This window comes from Phyllostomus discolor, chromosome 13 (assembly GCF_004126475.2).
Source record: "Phyllostomus discolor isolate MPI-MPIP mPhyDis1 chromosome 13, mPhyDis1.pri.v3, whole genome shotgun sequence".
In the NCBI taxonomy this organism is placed as follows: domain Eukaryota; kingdom Metazoa; phylum Chordata; class Mammalia; order Chiroptera; family Phyllostomidae; genus Phyllostomus; species Phyllostomus discolor.
In genome coordinates this window covers 38,975,576-38,999,008 of record NC_040915.2, presented here as the reverse complement: position 1 = coordinate 38,999,008, position 23,433 = coordinate 38,975,576, and the positions used below count along the sequence as shown (strand labels likewise).

Here is a 23,433-nt window from a genome sequence, read left to right as displayed (position 1 = left end):
GTTCTTTTATCTATTAAATTGTTGTATGTGGATGGGGAAGTTTTGTTTCTGCTCTTAGCATTTGTTTCTATAACCTGAAATAAAATTATATATTAAAGCAATGACAGCCAGGCTCAGCGCGGTCTTTGTGGGTGAGTGGCCGCCGCGGGACAGACCCGGATGGACAGGCGACGCCCCCGCAGCTGCCCCACCAGCAGCTCGCTCCAGGAAAGGGGCAAACTGACAAAGGACGTGATCTGCGGAGGTGGCCGCAAAATCCAGGACTCGCAGGAGGGAGGGCCCTGAAGAGCAGCCTGCAGCTCCAGGGACGTAGGCAAACCAGGGGAGCCTGACCCGCGCAGATGTGGGCCTCCGGTCCTTCCATGCGTGTTGTTCCGGTCCTGAGGCGGCCGGGCAAGGACTCTGCAGTCAGACAGCCCGGGGTGCCAGTGCAGCGGCGGGGCTTGAACCTGCGAGGAGCCTCGTTTCCTCCCATGCGCAGTGGGCACCCCAACCTCACAACAGGTTCTGCAGACCTGGTGACGGTCGTCTGCGGTGAAACAGCCTCTTTCCACGGTGCCCGCCGTTTGCACAGTTAAGTCATCTTAAGAGGACGCTTGGGTATGTTTCCTGCACGCTGCCTCTGACTCGGGGTTTAATAAAAGTGTTTATCACAAACACGTGTCATCAAGCTTCTCGGCAGCACTTGACACTTGGCCTCTGCAACACCACACTCTCTCAGATCGCTTGCTCCTCTGCTGGCAGTGGGCAGAGCGGCCGCGATGACCTGGGATACAGCTGCTGGGTCAGGTTCCTCCTCCACGTGCAGGGTGTGACCTTGGCCCCTTCACCATCTTTTCGGCTTCAGACAGTTCAGCCTTCAGATGGTGCTAAACGAGCCTTCTCAGAGCTGTCCCCCGGGTTAGAGGGGCTCACGGATGCACAGCGCTTAGCACGCAGCAGGCTTCCCCTGGAGACAGCCTGTAACCCGCGCCCTCCGCCAGCTCCCTTCCCCTTCCTGCCGCAGCTGCCGCCGCCCCCTGCTGGGCGGGCCCCCGCACCCCACGGCGCTGCGTTCCTGCAACAACCTAGAACGGGGACCCGGCGCGCCCGTTTGGAGCTGTCCCGAATCTCGCGCGCCGGGCGCCGACGTTCCGGGCGTCCCTCCACCGAAGGTGCCCAGAAGCCAACCAGAGCCCGCGCCCTGGGCGCAGAGCCCCGCCCCTCGAGACCCTGCCGGATCCCATTGGTCGGAGGCCTGTCCGTCCTGCCCACGTGACTCGGCACGTGACCACACCCGGAACCCGGACCGGCTACCTGCCGGGCTTGCAGAGTCGCCAGCGGCTGGGGCGTCGGGGCCGCGTCTCTAGGCGGCGGCGGAGGCGTGATGTTCTCGGCGGCGGCGGAGAGTCTGCTCCGCCAGGCCAGGTGCCCGCGCCTTTCCTCGGGGCGCCTGGTGGGGGTCTCAAAGGGGGCCGGGGCGCGGCGACCCGGAAGAGCCCGTCTCGCCCCGGGTTTCGAGACCTGGGGGACCCGGAGGCCTCGCCGGCCAGGCTCGGAGAGGCGAGCTCCGGGGAGGGTGCAGCCGGTCCCGGAGGCGGTGGCGCCTGCGCAGCGTCCTGAGGATGCGTGGGACTGCAGAGGGGCTGGGCTGCCGCCGATTGCTAGATCAGAAGCAGGGTGGCCAGAAGCTGCGGGCCGAGACTCAGCTGCACCAAGCTCGGGAGCACAAAGCCACGGAGGGGCCGGAGAGCCGGTGGGCATGGAGCCGTGGCGAGCTGTGTGCGCCCAGCTCGGGAGCTGGGTGCTGTCTGAGGCCTGTCTGTGGGCATGGCTCTCCTGCGGGGTGCGTGGGGGGGTGAGAAATTGCCCACCGCCCTCTGCCCTGCTCTGGCTCTGGACTCCCCCTAACCAGCCGGTCCCCCTTTCTCACCAACTAACCCGTGACGGGGCGGGGAGGGGACTAAAACCCCGCCGCCCATCGGACTCGATGCTACTTGTTTGCAAGGGGAAATGCAGTGAGAACCACAAGCCCCCAGTAAACTTTAAAAAAAGAAAGAGAAGAAAACTGGGTTCCAGGCTGGACCAGTTGGTGGGAAAGACGCGGACTGGTTGAGGCTGCTGTGATTCTAGCGGAGAGACGTTCTTGAGTGCAGGTTCGGTTCTAAAGGCTGTGAAGGGGGTATCAGTCCGCTGTGGTCACAGAACCCTTGAAGATCTGGGGGGAATGCCCCAGGAGTCTGCAGCTCCGTCTCCCTTTAAGCCAGCAGAGCCTGCCTTTCCTTCAGTATCGGGCAGGCGCTCCAAAGTTCAAGTCCCGACATCGCAGGTCACGTTCCCACATTCCAATCCCAGTCCACTTGCGTTTAGGGACTGTATTAAATGAAAACACCAATAGGTCTCTTTAAACACTGGCACCTCACTCAGCAGGTGACACACTCACCTCGGAGGTCTCACAAACAGACACGTAAGAACTGAGAACCACTCAGGGCTCCAATGAATTTCCCAAGTCACCTCCTGCCCAAGGTCGTGTGTTTGTGGACGGAGAGGCGGGAGGAATAGCCCTCACTGTTCGAGCTCTTGCTCCTCTGTCCCTGTCCCGGGCAGGTGGCTGGATGGAGGGCGTGAGTGACATATGCAGGGTCTGTCACCTACGGTTTGGGGGAAGTTATTGGCTATCAGGTCTTCGCTTTATGTTGCCAAGTTTTGGGAGTTAGGGTTTGAAGTGAATTTTAATATGGGAGTCTTTCAAAGATGGAAAGCAAAGGGAAATGTTATCAGAAATATCTCTTGTAAGCTAAGAAGAGGTGACGAAGGTGGGCTCTGGATGGGGGTGGGGACGGGGTGTGCAGCAGGTCTGGGGGGTCTCCCAAAGGACAAGACAGCGTGTCTGCAGTGGAGCGCAAGTGCTCCAGGTGGAGGGCCAGAAGCAGGAGGGAAGGACTCGGTGGCTCCTAGGGCCGTAAGGTGGGGCCGGGGTCCCAGAAGCCTCGTCGGTGGCTGCAGGAGTTAGGGTCTGAGAGCGTGGGGAGCTACGGACGGGATGGCACAGACTGGCCTTCTAGAAAGAACCCTGTGCTTGGAGGCCGCCCTGGAAGGGGCTGGCCAGGGATGAGGCGCACCACCGTCTGGGAGAGAGTGTCCGATACAACTGCGAGCAGCCCGGTCGCTTCCCCCTCGGTCTCGTCAGCCCCGTTGGGAACAGACCGGGACCCGCCCCCGGAGGAAGGGTGGGAGGGAGGGGAGGGGGGTGCAGGGGTGAATCCACCGGGGTTTGTCTGCCAGCCTTCAAGGGAGAAGCTGCCCGAGGGCCCCACCTTTGGGTGCTCGCCATACCTTGTCAGCGCCGGAGGCCGGGACCCCCTGCCTGTCTCAGCTCAAGAGTCCCGAGCTCACGCACCTGAGCAGTTGCAAAGGGACTGAGTGGGCTCCAGCCCCGGCTCAGGGCAGGCACGTGGCGGGGCACAGCCGCCGAGAGCCCCCCAAAAGCCCCCAATGTACCAGGGTCACTCACCGGGGTGTTATGTCTTCTTGCCTCCTGGACTGGGTTAGAAGCCCATGAGCAGTGTCCACTGTGAGACCCTCCGGCAGCTTGCCTGTAGCCCGTACCCAGTACGCGGGCACTTTTAATTAGTGAGCGAATTAAGTACTGGAGTCGGGAACCCATGATAGGCTAGCCTGACAGTGTGCCGTAGCCTCTGCCCTTTGACCTGTTAGATTGAACTCGCGTTCCCGGCAGGTAAGGGCTCCCCGAAGGAATCTCTTGAAAAGCCACTTGCTGCAGGGTAAACCTCCCTTACGTCGGACCCCAAAACTCGGTCCGTCTCAGTTCTTCCGCCCCCGGAAGAAAGTCTGAGTGTGTGGCGTCTCCGTCCAGAAGGTTTGCCGTCGTCCTATGTGGGGGCGGTGGTGTCCCCAGCAGCCCTGGCCGGCGGGGGACGGCAGTGGCCCCTGGACCGCGGAGCCCCGGGGAGAGGGGCTGGGTCAGAAGCCCCGTCGGCGAGTTTGTCCTGAGAGGCGTGCGGACGGCGGAACCGCCTTCTTCCCGTGCCACCCCGGCCTCTCTCTGCCCGGGGTGGGGGGGGACTTCCCCTGCGTCCTCGAGCCGCCCCCGTAGCGCAGGGTGGCGCGTGGGGGCCCCCCGACATGGTCTCTGGACGCCAGGCTGCTGACCAGGTCCTCTCGGTGCAGGGACATCCAGGCCGAGGAGCTGGACAAGTTCTGTTCCCGGGCCAGCCAGCTGCTTCGGAAGGAGGACTCGGGGCCCGACGCCACCCAGGCCCTGCGGAGGCTCTTCCTCATCGTGGCGGCCACCAAGTACAGCCGCAAGTGAGTGGCAGCGTCTGCCGGTGTGCCCGGCGGGTGGCCTTGCAGCCTGCGTCCGTTCAAACCGGTACAGGCGGTCCTCAACTGTAGAAGTTCTCTCCACCAGCCCAAGGGATCAGGCCACCTCCCTGGGGTCCAAGGGGGGGGCGGGGGGCCGGGAGTGCGTGCTGCAGTGTGACCCGGCGCGTGCACCCTGTGGCCCGGTCGTCCAGGCTGGAGGAGGCGTGTGTGGACCTGCTACAGAGCACGCTGCTGCGGCCCACGAGCCCCGAGCAGCTCCAGCTGCTCTGTGCCGCCGTCCTGAGAGAGAGGGCGCCCTGCGACAGCCTGCACCTGCCCTGGGACCACATCCAGGACACGCGGCAGCTGAGCCTGGTGGCCTCTGTCCTCTTGGCCCAGGTAGTGTGACTGTCACCGCCCGGGCTGGCCACCCTGCCCACGGTGGCCCGCCCTGGGGCCCCAGGAGTAGCGGCATGCTGGTGGGCGGTCCCCACTCAGGGGGGTGGGGGGGCTCCCCTCCGTCACCAGTCTGCACGGCCACCTTGGCAGAGCCCACACTCCGATGCATCTGGATGAAGCAGAAGCCCCACTCCTACCCTCCCTATCTCTCCCCCCTTCCCTGGGCCCCTAGGGAGGTAGCCGGGGTGCCGTGGAGGCCAGTCCAGGCCACGGGGCCTGGGCTGCTCGGGTGACACTCCTGGGCGTCCAGAAGAGGTGGCATTCATGACACTAACGGGTCCCCCTCCAGATGGTTTCAGACCAAATGGCCCGGCACTCGGGCACGTCGGCCCTTCCCCGGTGCCCCACCTGTGTTTACTGTGCAGGGCGACAGGGCGCAGGTCAGCAGGGTGGGCCAGCGAGTCTTCAGGGTCCTCGAGAGCCGGCAGCCCGAGGGGCCCAGCCTGCGGCCCCTCCTCCCGGTCGTGTCCAAGGTCGTCAGCCTGGCCCCGGGCAGCCTCCACGAAGGTACCCTGCCCTCCCGAGAGGCCTGGGCCACAGCGCCGGGAGGAGCCCCTGTCAGGGCCGGGGGTGTCCGCACGGGTGTCGGGGGTGCCCGGGGGGTGCGGGACTCTGGCGGGAGCTGCTGCTGTTTTCCGGGAAGGCCTGGCGCCGGGGCAGCTGGAGCCCCGTGGGGCCGGCCGGGTTTCCCACAGTGCTGTCCCGCCCCCTGCAGACCAGACCAACCTGCTCAACAGGAGGCTGGGGGACTGGCTCCGCTACGCCGGCCTCCAGCAGGGCCCGGCGCCCTCTCCCGGGGGCTTCTTCTCCGCGCCCAAGGCCCGGCAGGTGAGGCGGAGGGGCTCCCGGTCCCTGGGTGTCCCTGGGTGTCCCCGGGGCCACCTAGCCAGCCCGGCCTTCAGGGTCCTGTGGACGCTTCCCATCCTGCCTTTCCACCTGCTGCGTCCCGGGACGGCCCTTCTCTCCGGCCTCCAGCCGGTGGGGTCGCGGGCGGAGACCGAGGTTGCAGAGGGTCCCGGCTCCCCAGCCCCCGACACCCTGCGCATCCGCTGAGGGCCAGACCGGCTGGCGAGGGTCACTTGTCCAGCAGAGGCCAGCATTCTCGAGTCTTGCAAAGGGGGTGCCCCTCGTTCCAGAGGTGGGGGTGGGTGAGCCCCCTGCCTGCCCAGGCTCAGCCCTGCCCCTGCCCAGCGCCGCCCCCGCTCCCTTTCCTCCCCCCTCGCAGCCGGGGCCCATCACCGAGGTCGACGGGGCCCTCGCCACCGACTTCTTCACGGTGCTGTCCGTGGGCCAGCGCTTCACGGAGGACCAGTGGCTGAACGTGCAGGCCTTCTCCATGCTGCGGGCCTGGCTGTGGCACGGCAGCCCTGAGGGCCCGGGCGCCCCGGACACAGGTGGGACCCGGCAGCAGCCCCTGGGGGACGTGAGCCACCTGGGCTGTGCCGCACTGGTGCCAGCAGGCCCTCCCCGGACGCACCGAGCGGTCTGGGGCCGTCCAGGGCAGCTCCTTCAGGCAGCCGCCCCGAGTCCCTTCTCCTGCGGACCTACGGGGCAGCGACCTCAGCCACACCGAGGGTGTCCGGGAGGGGCGGGCGGGCCTCCCCGAGCACGGGGCCCAGAGCCCGGGGTGACTGCCACAGGGGCTCCCGGGACGCCCTCCGGGCCCCACACCGCTGGGCGGCCCCGTGCTCTCCTGCAGACGACAGGTCGGAGCTGGAGGGCTCCACGCTGTCCGTGCTGTCCGCCGCCGCCGGCCGCCCGCTGCCGCCCCAGGAGCAGCTGCGGGAGAGGGCCTTCGAGTACTGCCAGCGGCTCCTGGAGCAGAGCACGCGGCGTGAGTGCCCGGCGCCGTCCGCTGCCGCAGGGCCGCACCGTGGGGGCCGGGGCCGCCAGCTCCTTTTCCCGGGGAGATGGGGGGTGCCCAGCACCGGCCATGCCTGCCCCGTCCCTCCGCTCCCAGGGGGTGGCCCACCGCCCACTCCCCCAGCTTCCAGCCCGCGGGGCGCCCTCTGTCCGGCCAGCTCCGTGCTGGTGCAGACTGGTCCCCTCCCCCCTCCCTCCCCCAGGAGCCCTGAGGAAGGGGGACGCGGACCTGCAGAAAGCCGTGAGTGCCGGCGGGGTGGGGGCGGGAGGGGCGGTCCGGGACGCGCCCCCTCCACTGACCGCAGCCTGGGGCGCCGCCCCCCCCCCCCCCCCCCCCCGCAGTGCCTGGTGGAGGCCGTGCTGGTGCTGGGCGTGCTCTGCAGGCAGGAGCCCTCCTTCCTGTACCGCGCCCTCTCCGGCCTGAAGGCCCTGCACGCCCGGCTGTGCGCGGACCCCGCCTGGGTGCGGGCGCTGCTGCCCACCGCCCAGTTCTTCCTGAACCACGGTGAGCCTGGGGCCACGCGGGGCCCCGGGGCGGCCGGGCCGAGGGGAAAACGTGCAGTCGCGGCCGGGGCGGCTTCGCTCTCCCCGGGGCCCCCTCCCTTTGCTGGTGGGCGGCATTCCTGGGGCGGACAGTTAGCAGTGGGGCGCGGCGGCTCTGAACGGTCTGTGTCGAGTGGAGATGTCACCGACTGGACGTCGCTGTTAGAACGCGCTTCGCCCCATCACAGTCCACCAGCTCCCGAAGAACGTTCGCCTCCCGATGCTCGCAGGGGTGGGGTGGTCCGCGGCCGCCGCTGCCGGGGAAGGGGAACACAGCTCCTCATGTGTTTCTGGTGCCGGGGGACGTGTCAGGGGGGCCGAGAGACACACGGGCCGTGGGGACGGGGGGCCCGAGACCCCAGGCGCCCTCACAACGACGTCCTCACGACGACCCGGCCTTCCAGGGGAGGCGGCCGCCGTGGACGCAGAGGCCGTCTGCCAGCATGCGTTCGCCCGCATCCCCTCCGAGTTCTTCCACAGCCCGGCGCTGGCCTTCGAGTTCGTCCAGTTCTGCAGGGACAACCTGCCCCTGTTCGGCAGGAACCTGGGCATCCTCAGACGGAGCTTCCCCAACCTCTTCAAGGCACGCTCGCGCGCCCCTGGGCCGGAACGGGGGCGGGGGGGAGGGACTGGGGTGCCTGGGCGGTGGGGGGGCACAGTGTCCCCATCTCATCCTGGGGCTCGGGCCCAGTCACGCCCAGGCCTCAGCACGGGCGGCCTGGGGTGCAGGCGGAGGGCGAGCGGCCGGGCACCGGGTATCCTTGCGTCCCACATGCACTCCCTTCGCTGTCGCGCCCAGCCCGTGCTGGCCCTCCTGGGAAGGGCTGACTCGGGGCTCAGTCCTCCCGCCTGCCCGGCCAGTCACCGCATGGCAGTGTCAGAATCACTGGAGACTCGGCCCCTCACCCCGAGAAATGACCGTGGTGACACGAGGAAAGTGGTGGCATTGCCGGTGCAGAAGCAACACAGAGGCAGAAAGACTAGTAACAGGCAGCAATGGACGGGGCAGCTTTCAGACCCCGGGTCCCAGGGGAGTAGGAGGAGGTGGGGGCCAGGCGGACGCCCTGACGAGGGCAGCACCCCCGTGACAACAGTGACGAGGGCCTGACCTGCTGGCCCCCGCTGTGGCCAGCCATGGCCCTGCCCCGTGCTTTGGGGCCCACGGGCAGCCTCCTGGGGCCGCCCGAGCCCGAGCCGTCCTGCCCCGCCCGTCCCCGCAGCTCCTGGCCTGGAACAGCCCGCCCCTGACCGCGGAGGTCGCGGCGCTCCTCCCGTCGCTGGTGGACGCCAGCACGGCCGCAGAGATGCTGCACGCGCTGCTGGACCTGCCGTGTCTGACCGCCGCCCTGGACCTGCAGCTCAGGTGAGCCCCGCTCGCAGGCAGGTGCCGGGCCCTGCCCCCATCCCCAGCGCAGGGCCCCCCTCCCGCTGCCCCTGCCGTTCTGCGCCCCGCCCTCCTGGCGCCCACTGCCCTGGCCCCCAGCCCGTCCTCCCGTCAGCTGTGGGGGCCAGCCCCCAGCCCTTTCTGGTCGCCCCCCTGGGCCAGGGCGCTGTGCTATCATGGTGACACCTGCTCATGGCTTTCCTGGACCAGTGGGTGCCCGTGAGGGCCGGGCCGCGTGCAGCCCCGGCGGCCTGAGCGGGAGCCACATCTGAGCCCGGCCTGGGCGTCGCTCCTCCTGCAGGGCGTCACCGGCCGTGTCGGAGAGGCCGCTCTGGGACGCCTCCGTCCGGGTGCCCAGCTGCCTAGAGGCCTTCCGGGACCCGCAGTTCCAGGCCCTCTTCCAGCACCTCCTGCGAGCCAAGGCCAGCGGGACCGTGGAAGGGTGGGGTCCCTCGGGCTGGGAGCCCCTGGGCTGGGCTGTGCGGCTAGAGCCCTGGTGTCCCGTCACCCCCTCTTTCCTCCCCCCCGGCCTAGTGCCTCCTCACCTGGAGGGGCCGCCGCTGTCGCCCCAGCCCCACAGGCAGCGGCCATGGTGCCCGGCCCTCGGCTCTGTGTTACACGGGCCAGCCCTCACAGCCCCGCCAGGTGGGGGCCCTGGTGACTCCGTCCTGCAGATGGACAAACTGAGGCCTGCACCTGTGGGAGGGGAGACGCGGGCCTGGAGCAGGGCCTCTCCACCCCAGACGGCTGCCTCAGCCCCAGGCCAGCCCCCTGGTGCCGGGGAGCAGGGTCTTCCCGAGGGGCGGGAGGCCCAGCGCAGACGCAGGCCTGGAGCACGGGCTGTGCAGGGGGAAGGGCGACCTCCTGCGGTGCGGGCGTGCCCCTCAGGCCCCCATGTCCCCGCAGGCACCGGCCCGTGGGGTGACAAGGGTTCACGTGTTCGGAGCGAGGCCCCGGGCACCGGGGGGGGGCGGGGGTGCGGGCAGGGGCTCAGCGGGCTGCACCCGTGTCCCCAGGTCGGCGCCGCTCCACCAGCTGCTGCAGCCCCTGGCCGGCTGCGCCCGGGTGCGCCAGTGCGCCGAAGCGGTGCCCACCCTGCTCCAGGCGTTCTTCTCGGCGGTGGGGCAGGTGAGCCTGCTGCCCGGGCCCGCCCCCAGGGCGTCTCCCCCCCACCCCACAGCGCACAGAGGGGCCAGCCAGGACCGGACAGAGCGCGGCGGGAGGGGTTCACTGAGGGGGGCCCTGAGTCTTGCCTCGCTCTCCACCCCAGTTCGCCGACGGGGCTCTGGCCGGCCAGCTGGCGCGGCTGCTCCTGGAGCGGAGTGACTCGCTGTACCCGGTCCCAGGGTACGAAGCCCAAGTGCACAGGTGCGTGCCTGCCGTCGGCCTCCGGGGGCCGGTCCCGCTGCCCCCTTCGCCTCCCCCGCTGGCCCTCCAGCCGCCACAGCACTATCCCCAGGCCCAGCCCGGGGGCAGATCCCCCTGCCCCAGACCCAGAAGGTCCCCTCCCCCGACCCCGGATCCTTCCAGACCATGGGTCCCCCTTTCTGAGGGTCCAGCACTTGCACCCCCCTCAGAGGACCTAGGATGGAGCCGTCCCAGCCTCCTCCCCGGTGGGTCGAGAGGCTCCTCCAGGGGCTAGAGCTGTCCTCCCGTCCACCCGGTGCTCAGGGGCTTTCCCGTCTGCCTCCCGGCCCTTGTCCTGGGCGGGGGTGGGGCTGGGCGGGCCAGGGCCGGGCTGCGGCCCACCAGTGTCCTCTCCGGACAGGGTGCTGGGCTCCCAGTTCCTGGCCCTGTGCCAGCGGCACCCCTCGCTGGTGGTGGAGCTGGCGAAGGAGCTCCTGGAGTTCGTGGGCAGCGGCAGCGGCGTGCGCGGCGGCGGGCACGTGCTCACGTCGGTGGTAAGCCCGGGCCGCCCCTCCCCCGCCGGGCCCGGCAGGCCCAGCTGGTGCTGAGGTGCCGTCCCCGCAGGTGTGGGCCATCGGCGAGTACCTGGCGGTGAGCTGGGACCGGCGCTGCACCGTGGACCAAATCAACAAGTTCTTCGAAGCCCTGGAGGCACTGCTGTTCGAGGTCACCCAGTCCCGCCCCTCGGCCACCCTCCCCAAGTGCCCCCCACAGCTCATCGCCACGCTGATGACCACGCTCACCAAGCTGGCCTCCCGGAGCCAAGACCTGATCCCCAGGTGCAGGCCAGGGCGGGGGGAGGGGCCCGCCGGCTCCCCGGGGGGCAGGAGGGGGCTCTGCCGGCGTCCCAGTCCCAGAGGCCGGGACCCAGCGTCAGCACACGGGACTGTGGGAACTCTCGGGTGGCTCAGGGGCTGCGTGGGCTCTGCCTCCTCGTTTCTCCGTGCCGGGGCTGCGTCTGCAGCTGACCTCCAGGACCTCTCGCCCCCAGGGTCTCCCTGTTCCTGTCAAAGATAAGGACCCTGGCGCAGGGCCCGGCCGCGGGCTCCCTGGGCTGCAGGGAGGACGCAGCAGCCGTCGGCAGGCGGGCCACGGAGCTGCTGAACCTGCTGAAGATGCCCAGCGTGGCCCAGTTCGTGCTCACGCCCAGCGCGGGGCTGTCCGAGCCCGGCTACCACCGCGACACCAACACGGCCCTGCCGCTGGCCCTGCGCACGGTCAGCCGGCTGGTGGAGAGGGGGGCAGGCCTCCTGCCGGGCTGAGGGCCAGCGCCGGGGCCCAGCCAGCGCTTCAGCGGTCAGAGAGGCAACCTGGAGGGGCCGAGCCCAGAAGGTCCCATGGGTGTCAGCACCTGGGCACTGCCCAGGGCCCGCCCTCTCGCCCCGCCCCGCGGGCGTCTGTCTCTGAGCCCTCCCCTGGCGACCCGCCGGGCCTTGCAGAGAGGCGCCCCCACGTGTGGCCCTGGCCCCTTGAGGCTGGATGAGAGCTGCAGGGAGAGACCCCGCCGAAATAAAGCTGCTCTGGAGTGTCTGTGTGGACGAGACAGGACTGTTCCCTTCCGCCCTTTGGCCCACCCCCCCTCCCCCTGGGGGAGAGGGCCAGGTGCAGGGTTGGGGGCGGGGGGGCGGTGGCGCGGCTGGGGACAGCCCCCTCTGCTTCCCTCTGGGGGGCGCCCTCAAGCACTGCTGGGAGGCTGGCCCTGTGACGGAAGGGACGCTTGCCTGGCCTGCGGGACACCTGGGGTCGCTCCTTCCCACCCAGTCCCGCGTGTGCAAGGGCGGACATGGGTCAGCCCGTGTGCGGGTGTTCCGGGAGCGACAGATGGCTGATGCCCGCAGTCAGGGACTCCGCGTGGCCCCCCAGAGGGGCAGCGTTTGGTCAGTGCGCTCCTTCATGCCCCTTCCTACGCTCCCGAACAGCTCAGGCGCGCAGGCTGGGGCCCCAGGGTGTCCGGTTGGGTTGGGTGGGCTGTGGGCGTGGTCCCCTTGGTCTGCCCGCTGCCGCCTGGAGGGCAGGCCCACCAGGCAGGGGCCTCCGCAGGCAGGGCTCCCAGCTACCGCGACCCCTGCCGCCCGGAGCTTTACCCAGAGTAAGTCCAGGTTCGCTCTGGGATTACCCTCAGCGAGGAGACGCTCGCTCGCCGGCCTGCTCGGTTGGTGGGGCGAGAAACGGCCCCAGCTCCAGCGCCTCCCGCCACTTCCCTTCAAGTCCGCGGCAGGCCTGCAGCTGCGCTCCTCGGCCGCCAGGTGGTGCTACTGCTCCTCGAGCCGCGGCCCCGCCCCTCGCTACATCCCGCCCCCCACAGGCTCCACCCCAGCCCGTGCGCCCTTCAGGCCGGTGTGCCAAGGACATCTTGAACCCCAGACCCTGCCCGCCGCCCTCCCCAGCCCACCCCCACCGTGCTTGGCCCGGGGGCTGGGGTAGGAGATGTGTTTATCAGGGTTCCGTGGGGTCCCCACTCGGCTCCGCAGGTCGCAGCATCTCGGTGAGGTCACGGTGTGTCCCCGACCGGAGAGCGCTGCAGTGAGGGATGAGACCGCCAGTTCCCGCCTCCGGCCTCCTTGAACTCGCGCCCTCTGACCTCAGCTGGGGCCGTAGCGTTTCCGTTCTCCCGGGCGCATGCACACACTTGCTCCGGCTTCGGGGAGCGCGGCAGTGGAGGCCTCGCCCGGCGAGGGGCTTCTGGGGCCAAACACTGAGCCGCCGCCGCCTGTGCGCCTCTCTTCTGTGCCCGCCAGGGGGCGGCATGGGCCCAGGGCTTGGGACGCACTAGGACCCCCAACAGCTTGGGGGGCTCCGCCAAACCCCTTGACCTCCAGCGGCTGCCTCTGCAGCCGACCAGCGGGACCCCCTCGTCCCCAGAGTCTCCGATCCTGTCGAAGATGAGGACCCTGACCCCAGAGCCCGGCCGTGAGCTCCCTGCGCTGCCAGGAAGACAAGGGCCACCAGCCGCTGACCCTGCCGAAGACGTGGAGGCAGGTGACCAAGGCCCCTGTCACTGCAGCACCAACACAGCCCTGCCGATGATGGCCCTGCCCGGTCAGCCGGTCAGCTGGTCACCCGCAGACCGATGGCCTGGTGTCCGGGCTGCGCCGAGGCTGCCGTGGTCAGAGAGGGAAGCAGGCCCTTGGGTCCTGACACCCTGAGAGGCCCAGGGACCACGGGGGTCACCGCCCTCACTTTATAACCTCCCGGGGACTCTGGACCATCGCCGGGGCACTGTGCTAGTCTGCGGGTCCCAGGAGAGCCTGCACGCTGCCGGGGGCTCGCGCCCTTCCCCAGGGGCCGGCCGCCCAGGGTGTCCCTGCGGCGCCCTGCTCCCAGGCGGGGGGAGGGCAGACACTCAATTAAAGCCGTTCTGCCGCCGCCATGCCCCGCATCATCCCAGGGTCTCTCTGGCACTCGCTGGCAGGGGGTTACGTCCTGTGGCGGCCCCGCCCCCCACTCCGCAGCCCCTGGGCCCTGGGGGAGCCCAGCACGGCACCCACCCCGGCTCCACGCACTGCCAAGAATACAAAACATAGTTTATTGAACCTATTCATCTCCATTAAAATTTTCCAACGTAAAAGCTCTGTAGCAAACATCACAACTTAGTGTTATCTGTCATATAAATAAAATATACACTAAGATGTACATTATCCACAGGGTGGGGGCGGCCAGTGTCCTCAAGGGGGCGCACCCGAGCGCTCGGGAGCAGCTCGCGGGCCCCTAGGGCGGGGGAGAGCGGAAGCGGATCTTCTTGGCGGTCTCCGCGTCGGACTTGGCCACGAGGAACCGCATCTTCTTCCCCCCGTGGCGGATCAGGTCCACAGCTCTGGAAGCAGCGAGGGGTGAGGATAGGCCGAGCCAGCTGCCCAGAGGGGGGGACCCAATCCTCCTCCCCAGGGGTCTCCAGGGCACCGGGCTGTGTGAGGGCCCACCCCCACCCCAAGGGGCTCGGCCTCTGATGGGAGAGAGGGGAGGGGGGGTGGCCACAGAGAGCCGGGGGCGGGGCTTGGCCGCCACTTCCTCATCTCCCGGGGCAGGGCGATGACAGGGCCTCTCAGGGTCAGCCTGAGCCAGACCCCTCCTGCAGGCGGACCTGGCCTGGGCCGCCTGGTGGGTGGCCACACCAACCAGGCTGCGGTGTGAGTGTCGGGGGTGGGGGGGGCGGGGGGGCGGTTACCTCAGGTAGCTGACCCCGGTCAGGCTGCTGCCGTTCACCTCCAGGATGCGGTCCCCCAGCGACAGCTGGCCGTCGGCGGCCGCGGGGCTGCCCGGGAGCAGGGTCTGGACGTAGAGGCCGGGGGCGCCCAGGGGCGTGTGCTGCAGTGGGGACAGAGGCCTCAGCGCTCCGTGGCCCCGATAGGAGGGCGGCCCGGCACGGCCACCCAGGCCCAGGACGGACACCGAGGCCTGGGGACGGCGACGGCAGGGGGGGCGGGGTTCCTGCGCGGCCCCCTCCCTCTGTTCACACTCTACTCCAGGGAGACGCCCACCCAGTCCCCGTCCCTGGTCCCGTCCCCCCCACCAGGGCCCGGAGCCCTGGGGCCACTCACCAGCCCATCAATCAGCCCCATCCCCAGCCCAGAGGGGCCTCGCTCCAGCTCCACCAGGAAGACGGAGCAGAAGTCATGGGTGCTGGAGGGAGCCGGAGGGGGCTCGTCCTCGGAGGCCACGCGGTCTCCTGGGGGGGTGGAAGGGGGGCAAGGAAAGGGGCAGGTGAGGGCCTGTGGCAGCCTGCACCTGTCCCCAGAGTCCGGGACCCTGGGACAGAGGGTCGGCTGCTTCTCCAGAGGAAGAGGGCTCCTGGACCTCCGTCGGGTGGGGGGGACCGGGGACTACTTGTGGGTGACACCCCCGTGTGCCTGGAAGGGGCACCTGGGAACCCCCCGGAGCTGCCCCAGGACACCAGCCTCTCTCAGAGACCAGCTGTTTCCAGGGGGCTTTGGGGCTCTGCTGAAGGCACACCCCAGGCTCCCCCACCCCCCGCCCCCCCATCCACAGAGCCCTCCTGATCCCCCTTCCCTCTCCTGCCGCGCCTGTAGGTGGCGACCCCACATCTGTCCCTCCCCCGAGTGTCCGACCCTGCTGACGGGAAGTTCTGGCTCCTGGCCCAGCACAAGGCCACCATGGAATCTGCCCCCTACAGACTGGGGTTCTCCCCGTCCCTGGAGCCCCCACTCCCCACCCTGAGAGCCCTGGCGCAGGTGGGAACCGGGGTGCAGCTCTCACCTTCCGGCGTCGCCCCTCGGAGGCCGCCTGGTCCGTCCCTCCTCCCGTCCAGGGCGGCCTTCCCACCGGAGCCGCCGGGGTGGGGCCACTCGGGGAGGGTGGGCTCGAGCGGGGTGCTGGGAGGCGTGAGCAGGCAGGAGGAGTCCGTGTGCGGGGGGCCCCCGCGGCTCCCCCGGCCTGGCTGCTTCTCTGGGGGGCCCTGTGCCCGCGGAGCCCGGGGTGAGGGGAGAGGGTGCGCTGGGCAGTCCTCTCGAGTGCCCCTGCCGGGGCCCCGGGGAGCCAGGGGGCAGCTCTGGCCCTCGGGGTGCCCCTCCGGGGCGGGGTGGTGCGGGCCCTGCGGGAGAGAAAGAGCTCAGGCACCGAGCTCCAGCGCCTGTCCCGGTGGGGGAGGCAGCGGGCCCCCGGCCGTCCCTCCCGCCGCCCCAGGGCCAGCAGCCGGGCCCCGGGGCCAGCGGCTCAGCGGTACCTCCGGGCCCGGGGGCTGGGAGGCCCCGCCGCCGCCGGGGCTGGGCCTGCTCTGCAGGCCCCACAGGAAGTGGCGCAGGTAGAGCAGGTGCTGGTAGACGCTCTCATCCGGGCAGCCCGCCTCCAGGTCCACCTGGAAGCCCTCGCTCGGCAAGACGATGGGCGGGGGGTTCTCGTAGGACTCCAGGACGTCCTCTGCGGGCGGGGCAGGACCGCTTGGCCTCCGGCCCAGGAGGCCACCCACCCCTCCCGCCCCTGGGGGGCCGGGGAACAGGCAGACCGGCCTGCCGAGGACCACGGAGGGGGGCCCAGACCGGGGAGACCACTCGGGTCCCGCCTGGGAGCGGAGCCGCCCAGCCCACGAGTCCTCGGCCCTGAGCTGACACCTGGCCTCCCCCGGCCCAGGCTGACCGCACCCCCACGGCAGCCAGGACCAGACCGCCGAGTGCATCGTGGCCTCTGTGCTCAAATGTGGGTGCCCTCCAGCCGGCAGGCTGCCCCTGCCCCCAGCGCAGTCCCGCCCAGGGAGGGGCCTACCTGACTGGAAGGCGTCGGGGCAGTCCTGGGCGGCCGGCTCCCAGGCGCTCATGGGGCCCACGGCGGAGGCCAGCTGCTGCTGGGTCAGGAGCCGGTGCAGCTGCGCGGGGCTCAGGGCGGGGAAGGCGGCCCGCAGGTCTGCCCAGCCCATCTGGGGGACAAGGAGGCGCACTTACTGTCACTTCAGTCCCCCGCCGCACCGAGACCGAATCGTTACAATTAACCTTTAACGTGGGCCTGGAGTGATTCCCTTCTGCATTCTTCACGTTGGCCACTCGCGTTTCCCCACTTTTGGTGAGTTTCTCGAAGAATCGTTCTTGGCCCCTCTGCCTTTATTCAGCATTCACCCAGCCGTTCAGGCAGCTCTGCAGAGGGCCGACTCGGCCTCTGGCTGCCCTCGGCCGCGCGTCCGTCTGCCGTCGCGCTGACCTCGGTCCTCCTCCACCGTCCCCTCCTTCCACTCGCCCCGGGCTCCCTCTGCTCTTCCTCCTGCCGCACAACCTTCGCCCGCGGCCTGCGCTGCCGTCGACACGCACACGTGGGCTATCGTTGCGCCTGGCGGCGCTGCTGGAGCTGCACCCGTGGGTGTGGCGTGTGGGTGTTCACCGTCGCCGACTGCTCAGGCCCGTCCCGTCCCAGCCTGGTCTCCGGAGCCGTGCTCAGTGTCCACGTCTCCCCTGCTCCGTGCCCTGCGGCTCCCAAGCCGTGTCAGACGTCGAGAGGGGAAACTGCCCAGCGTTTCAGGCGCCTCCGACACCTTGTGTCCGTGTCCCTAGCCCGTGAGACGGCCGAGGCCGTCGGGTCTCTCTGCCCCGGCCCGGCCTGGCCCGGCCCAGCTGGACGACGCCCGGATCTCCGGCCACAGACCCCGCCTCCAGGTGAAGCGGACGCCCCCAGGGGGAGAGCAGCAGCTCGTAGGTCCCTCTCTGCACCTCTGCTGCCCTCGGTCCCCGCGGCCGCGGGAGCTCTCCGGGGCCTGGACGCAGACGCCCCCGTGCGGCGTCCCCAGCACAAAGCAGGCTCGCCCTGAGCTGCCGCACCTGCCTGCCGGGAAGGCCCCACTGCGCCTGCTCCGCCGCGGCCCACCACTCTGGAGCCTCTCGGCAGCTTTTTGGAGAACGGGGCTGCGTGTACGGAGTCACTTTTCTCAGGTCTGCGAAGGCGGTGCCCACGCACGCTCCACCTCCAGCTCCCAAAGTATCACCTTTCTCCTCCACCTCCAGCTCCGCATCCGAACGGCTCAGGTAGGTCAGAGGCATCGCTTTGCTTCTGTTTAGTCCCTCAGCCCCCACCCACACGTCCCCGTGGCCTGACTTTTCTCCAGTGAACCGTGTTTCACTCTCATAGCACAGGGAAGCAGCTTTGGAGAGGGCACTCAGGGAGGCTGCAGGCCCCAGCACGGGGCGGGCTCTCGGCATCCACTGGGAGACCGGGGGCGCCCAGGCCAGCCTGGAGCCTTGGCTCAGGACACGCTGGCTGTGGGACCTCAGCTGGGCTGTCATGAGGCGGAGGTCACAGCAGGTCTCCCGTGGCCACGTGCCGTGGGGCAGAAATGAGAGGCACTTGCCAGCCCGTCCACGCTTCGTGGGCCCTCAGGAGGCAGCTGCCATGCCGCTGTCACCGGCAGCAGCGGCGGGCGCTCCCGCGAGGCTTCCTGGGCAGAGGCGGACCGCTCTGGGTTTCGTCCCGAGCTGAAGGTCCACTGCCCCTTGGGAACTTCATGCCACGCTGGCCACACTGCCCACTCGGCCCGCATGTCCCCCCCCCAACTGCCCTGTGACCCTCTCCCGGCCCCTCCCGGGGCAGGGCTGGGTTGTGCCCACAGGAGGGGAACGCCGCTGGGCCGGTTCCATTGGGTTATCTGTGACGGCTGTGCCGGCAGCTGGGGGTGAGGTGGCGAATTAGTCCCCACAGCTGTGCTGCCCGACGGCCGTAACGCGGCAGCTGGAGCAACGGGGGCACACGCCTGCCGGTTCTGGGGTCGCACCCGGCCAGAACCCAGGCCGGCAGGGCCCGCCCTGTCCATCCACGCAGCCAGAGCATAGCCCCTCCCGGGTGCAAGGCCGCCCACGTCTCTGGCCGGCCTCCCGCTGGGGGCCGTCCCCGGCTCCCGGAGGCCACCGCGGTCCTTGGCCCAAGGCACTGGCTCCGCCGCGGCGGGCCGGGTCCCTCTTTTCCCTTCTGTCCCATCTCTGGTCTCTCCGGTCCTCTCCCACTCTGAAGGACTCGTGCGGCCACGCCGAGCCCGTGGGCTGCCCCAGGGCAGTCTCCCCATTACTCAGGCTCTCAACTCCGGTCGCCTCGGCACAGCCCCCGCCGGGGCGGGTCAGGGACTCGGACACTGGGGCACTCCCCACCCCCAGGCAGGGGCGGCTCTGCGCGTGGGCCTCTGAGCCCCGGCAGCCGGGCCCCCCACCTGCCAACCCTCCCGCAGACTCCCCACGCCTCTCCTACCTGGATGAGCTGGGCGCGGGGCGTGGCCAGCAGGTTGAGGGTGCAGGAGAGCTTCCGGAAGAAGTGCTCCCCGGCCTCCCCGAAGCCGGCGCTTCTGGTCCACTCCAGGAGCTGCTGCAGGCGGGCACAGGCCTGGACGCCTCGGGGCCAGTGAAAGCAACTCAGAGAGGGGCCTGGGGAGGGGGCGGGGCTGTGAGACCCAGGCGGCTACTCCAGAGCAGGTCTGCTGCCCACCCGAGGCCCCAGCTGGCCTTTGCCTGTCCTGCCCTGCTCCGGGCCTCAGAGGACAGACGGGAGGCCTCACCTGGGCTCTAGGGCACCCCCCTGCTGGTAGGCCCCCGCCCCCTCCACCGGTGGGGGGTGGGGCTTAGGCCTGGGAGGCGGGGCTGAAGGCGGCAGGGAGGGGCTATGACAGCCACCGAATCCCAAGTGCACGGGGACAAGGTCCAAGGCCACAGCCGAGCCCCCTTGCTCCCCCCACCCCGATCCCACCCTGTGGTCCCCCGCCCCAGCCTGGGAAGTCACGGCAATGACACGCGTGTGCTGGGGGCTTGTCCCTGCATGTATGTGCCCGGGCCCCAACAGCGTCCCAGAGCCCCTGGGCAGAACAGTATTATCTGCAGTGCCAGGTTTGGGCGGCAGGGAGGTGCGGTCAAAGGTCGCATTGCTCCTCTGAGCCCCTTCCCTCCTCCCCCACAGGGGCTGTGGGGACCGTGGGGACCAGGAGAGGCCCGAGGGGCCCTGCGCTGACACTGGCCGAGCTTCTGTCCCTAGGGGGACGTGCTCTGCAACATCCCTACTCCACGGGCCTCTGCCTGGGCCCCCACGGCCCCAGCACGGACCCCTGTGGCCGGGAACCCCCTGGCCACCGCCCAGCGCCCAGCATCCTCGGGAGCCGGCACGAGGGCCCAGCCCGCCACCTCCGGGAGGACGCCCGCGGCCCGGCCCGGCGCCGGCCCTCACCCTTGTCCAGCAGCTGGTTGAAGAGCAGCGTGCTGGAGAAGAAGAAGAGGTAGGCCAGCACCTGCGCGGCGACCTCGGGGTGCACCTGGGACTGCCGCAGGAGGTCCAGCGTGCCCTGGTAGACGGCCACGACGCGGCGCAGCTCCTCGGGCAGCTGCGGGGCCGGGCACCAGCTCTCCCGGGGCTCCGTCTGGAAGGGGGGGCACTCCAGCAGGGCTGGGAGGCAGACGTACAGGGACTGAGGGCGAGAGGGGGACACAGCAGCAGTTGGCGGGGCTGGGGCACTGGCCTCCAGGCTTTTGTGACCACAGCGAGCCCCGGGGCTCCCAGGACAGCTGCCTGGGGGTGGAGGGGCTCTGTGCATGCTCCTTCAAAGGGGCAGGAGACCCCGGAAGGCACACAGGAGGTCCAGCAAAGGGCCCTGCAGACCCGGGCGTCTTGAGGGGGCAGGGAGGACTGGATGCGGGGCTGCCGCCCTCTGGGGCCAGGCAAGGGGAAAGTGTGTGGCTCCCTCCAGGCCCCCGAGCACGCCCAGAGGTGGGGCAGGCGCGCCGCACCTTGGAGACGTAGTACACGCACTGCTGGAAGGCGTACAGCACCACCTCCTCCAGCTCCGCCATGGCCTCCTCGCTGGCCGACAGCGTGCAAGAGAACAGGGACTCCTTCGAGCCTGCGGGGGACGGAGGCGCCGGGTGAGCGAGGGGACGGCCAGGCCTCCTTGGGAGCGGGGTGAAGATGCCCACCCGCCGCTGCCCTGCGCTGCACAGGCAGCTCGGCCCCGCGATCGCGGAAGAAGCTCTGCTCAGGGCTAGAAGGGCTGGGGGGCAGCGCTGGGTCCGCCAGGCCTCCCCAGAGCACAGACCCGCCTCCCCACTGCTGGACAAGCCCCGCCCCTGGAGCACAGACCCATCCCCCCACTGCTGGACAAGCCCCGCCCCCGGAGCACAGACCCACCTCCCCACTGCTGGGCAAGCCCCGCCCCTGGAGCACAGACCCATCCCCCCACTGCTGGACAAGCCCCGCCCCGCCAACATCTGGACAGCCGCTGTTTCCCGGTCTTGCTATTCAGGGCTCTTCCCCTTGGAGCGGGGCTCCGCCCCTCGGCCCACGCAGGCTCACTCCCCAGGAACCGCCTGGGCCGGGAAGCCAGACGCCTGCCTGCGCACACACAACCGGACGCACAGACGCGGCGGGGAAGCCCAGCTGCACGGCCTCCCAGCGCAGGGGCCGGGCTGTGGGGCGGGGCGCCAACCCGCGGGCCTGCTGTGGGGCTGTTTGGCCAAAAGCAGACCGACACCCTCCTGTGGGCCTGGGGCCCTGGCGGGCAGAGACGGCAGGAAGAGGGGCAGTTGGGTCCACAGCATGGCACAGCACGGCTCCCTCCTGGCAGGTGCCCCCCGGGGCCCCTCTGACGTCATGTGAAACCTCCCGGACCACCTCCCTGAGAGGCTGGGGCTTCTGACGGAGCCGACACCCACCCAGCCTTTTCGAGCCTTTGCCTGCCGCCTCCCCTCCTCCTCCCTCCCGTGCTGGCTCCCAAGGCCCAGCACCTGAGGGCCCCACGAGCTGCAGGGGCTCAGACAGGGCCTCCGAGACTGACCCGGGAGACTTGAAACGGGTAGAGCCGAGCTGAGCCAACCCCCCCCCCCCCGCCCTCCCCCCTTGGCCAGGCCACCCTCTCCTCCGCCCGCACGCACGCACGCACGGGGGCTCCTGGACAAGGGCTTCGGGCAAAAGGACCGGGGAACGTGAAGCGGTTTTTCCAGCTCCAGGGACAGGACAGCGCTGGCTGCAGAATTCTTCCCACAGACACTTCCTGCCCAAGGTCGGGAGGCCGCGCGCTGGCCCTGGCCTCCCCTCGCCCTCCGGCTGACGGGGTTTTTCCTCTGAGCTCTCCAGCGCCTGCACCGCGCACGGTCTCTGTGCGGCTCAGCTCCTGCTGCGGCCTCCCCGCCGCCAGCGTGGCCCCGGGGTTGACGGAGGCGGGACCTTCTCCCAGCACCCACTGGGCGACATGGCCTCCAGGCTCCCCGAGCAGAAAAGCCTCCCTCCTGAGACCGGAGGCAGCAGCCCAGTGAGGGGTGCCGCCTTCCCAGGAAAACCAGCCAGGTGCGGGAGCCCGCGCGTCACGCTCAGCCATGCAGAGGGGCCCCCGGACCGCCGCCTCTCCGTGAGGCGACCCTCCCGTGTGCACTGGGCCTAAAGTCACGAGCGGGGGGTGGTGTCTCCCACCTGGCTCTGCTGGAGCCAGGATTAATGGGGCTCCCTGAGCGCACGCCCCAGCTCCCGGCGTCGCTCAGGACCACGTGCGCGTGGAGACAGGCCAGAGGCCCCGGCGCTCGCTGGCCAAGCCGAGTCCAGCAGAGCCTCGCCCCTCAGCAGCCGCAGCAACACTGGCCCGGGGGGCTGGGGGCCTTCGAGGGGACTCGAGGCCTCGCAGGAGGCGCCCTGGCTCCGCAGACTCAGCAGGGCAGGTGCACGTGCCCCCAGCGGGGGAGCCAGACAACAGGCACCTGGGACGCAGGCCTTGAGCACAGAGTGGGCAGCGGCCCTGTCGGGGGTGGGGGGGCTGCCGCCTCTCACAGCGCCCCCGCCCCTCGGGGAAATGGGCTGGAGCCGCAGGCCTGCGGGCTGTTCCGTCGGGTTCGTAGACGTAGCTGAGCACGCGAGGGTGTCCAGCTGGCCCCGCCCACACAGAGCCCCCGCAGCCCCCGGCAGCCCCCGGCTCCCTGCTGCCTGCCTTCCCGGGGGCCCCACCAGTCACCCTCTCGCTGAGAGTGTCCCACACTCTGCACACACCTGTCCCGCGTCCGAGCCCTGAAGCCACACGCACACACTGCCCTACAGCCTCCTGGGCGACCTGCCTGCCTCCTGAGATGGCGGGGCGACTCATGGGACGGTGGCTCGGGGCCGTTGCGCTGTGCTGCGTTCCCTCCACGATGCCCACGAGCGACCGGCGTCCCCAGGCCCCCCGGGCAGAACAGTGGGCCAGCCCGTGAAGCGACGGGAGCAGAGTGCCAGCGCGCCGCGGACAGGTACCCGGTGAGCCCAAAGGGCAGCGTGGCCTCCGCTCAGAGGAAGCCCCGCCCTGAACCTGCCCCTGCTGCGAGTCGGCGGGCCCCTCACCGCCGCGCTCAGCGCCCCCCCCCACCCCCCCGGGAGCGCCGCGGGGGCCCCACCTGTGACGTCCAGCTCCTGCTCCAGGCTCTGCATGTACACGGGGCCCTGCTGCTGGACGAAGTAGAGCAGCTCGATGGCGTTGGCCATCCACACCAGGATGTGCCGCAGGTCGGGGAGCAGGCTGGCCAGGCTGAAGCTGGCCGGGGACGGGGGCTCCTGGCTGCCGGGACAGGGAGGCGGGCGGTGACGCGGGGAGCCCCTTCACCCGGAGCATGTTCATCTCGGTGGGGGGGGGGCTCGCCAGAGGAGCCACGCCACGGCAGTGGCCAGGCAGTGGAAGGAGGCTGTGAAATCTGTCTGGCGCCGACCGCCAGAGGCACGCCCACAGACCCCCGCAGGAAGGGCTCCCAGCCAAGTCGGCCCATCTCCCGCCGGCCCGTGTTGTTAGTAGAGTGGGTGTGCAAGTGGGTGTGCGCTCGGGGGTGCCCAGATCAGGGACCCTGGTGACAGGATGCCTGGGGTCCTGGAGGACGAGGAGGCCCTGGGCGGCCTGTCTGGGGCGGGCCAGGCCCCACTGTCCTCCGTGTCTGTCGCCTGCTAAGCATCGGGCGTGCGGGTCGCCCCCAACCTCGGTGCCCACAGCACGGCCTCAGGGCAGGCCCCGCCCTCCTCGGGGAGGCGCTTCTCCATGGTGTCCCCTCAAGACGGGGACGGGGATC

General features: G+C 70.0%; 2 protein-coding genes across 4 annotated transcripts in view; one reads left to right on the top strand and one right to left on the bottom strand.

Annotated features, from left to right (window-relative positions):
* Positions 1 to 1,271: 1,271 nt before the first annotated feature.
* AP5Z1 (adaptor related protein complex 5 subunit zeta 1) lies at positions 1,272 to 11,500 on the top strand. 2 transcript variants are annotated; one of them, XM_036013852.1, is made up of 17 exons: positions 1,272 to 1,407; positions 4,171 to 4,308; positions 4,518 to 4,704; positions 5,130 to 5,271; positions 5,480 to 5,592; positions 5,990 to 6,158; positions 6,464 to 6,598; positions 6,831 to 6,868; positions 6,970 to 7,132; positions 7,575 to 7,753; positions 8,391 to 8,533; positions 8,856 to 8,993; positions 9,568 to 9,682; positions 9,825 to 9,922; positions 10,323 to 10,455; positions 10,526 to 10,740; positions 10,953 to 11,500. In XM_036013852.1, exons 1-17 carry the CDS (start codon positions 1,367 to 1,369, stop codon positions 11,221 to 11,223), a joined length of 2,418 nt encoding a protein of 805 aa, XP_035869745.1. In that variant the 5' UTR covers positions 1,272 to 1,366; the 3' UTR covers positions 11,224 to 11,500. The 2 variants fall into 2 exon arrangements, with proteins under 2 accessions (XP_035869745.1, XP_028383075.1); XM_028527274.2 differs by having other exon boundaries at positions 8,856 to 8,996; positions 9,571 to 9,682.
* Positions 11,501 to 13,548: 2,048 nt separating this feature from the next.
* The window catches only part of LOC114509139 (monocyte to macrophage differentiation factor 2), a 75,587-nt gene continuing 65,702 nt past the window's right edge, over positions 13,549 to 23,433 (bottom strand). For both annotated transcript variants that reach the window (XM_036014790.1, XM_036014791.1), the window contains 10 exons: positions 22,774 to 22,934; positions 20,152 to 20,264; positions 19,595 to 19,832; positions 18,632 to 18,804; positions 16,178 to 16,328; positions 15,642 to 15,835; positions 15,176 to 15,509; positions 14,500 to 14,627; positions 14,127 to 14,266; positions 13,549 to 13,775 (listed from right to left, as the gene is read on the bottom strand). In XM_036014790.1, the coding sequence (XP_035870683.1) occupies positions 13,670 to 13,775; positions 14,127 to 14,266; positions 14,500 to 14,627; positions 15,176 to 15,509; positions 15,642 to 15,835; positions 16,178 to 16,328; positions 18,632 to 18,804; positions 19,595 to 19,832; positions 20,152 to 20,264; positions 22,774 to 22,934 (1,738 nt within the window). In that variant the 3' untranslated portion in view covers positions 13,549 to 13,669. The remainder of the gene's footprint in view (positions 13,776 to 14,126; positions 14,267 to 14,499; positions 14,628 to 15,175; positions 15,510 to 15,641; positions 15,836 to 16,177; positions 16,329 to 18,631; positions 18,805 to 19,594; positions 19,833 to 20,151; positions 20,265 to 22,773; positions 22,935 to 23,433) is intronic.

Coding starts and splice junctions, on each gene's coding strand:
- AP5Z1 (XM_036013852.1), top strand. CDS start 1,367: ATGTTCTCGGCGGCGGCGGAGAGTCTGCTCCGCCAGGCCAG. Junction 10,456..10,525: donor GGCACGTGCTCACGTCGGTG/GTAAGCCCGGGC, acceptor CCGTCCCCGCAG/GTGTGGGCCATCGGCGAGTA. Junction 10,741..10,952: donor AGCCAAGACCTGATCCCCAG/GTGCAGGCCAGG, acceptor TCTCGCCCCCAG/GGTCTCCCTGTTCCTGTCAA.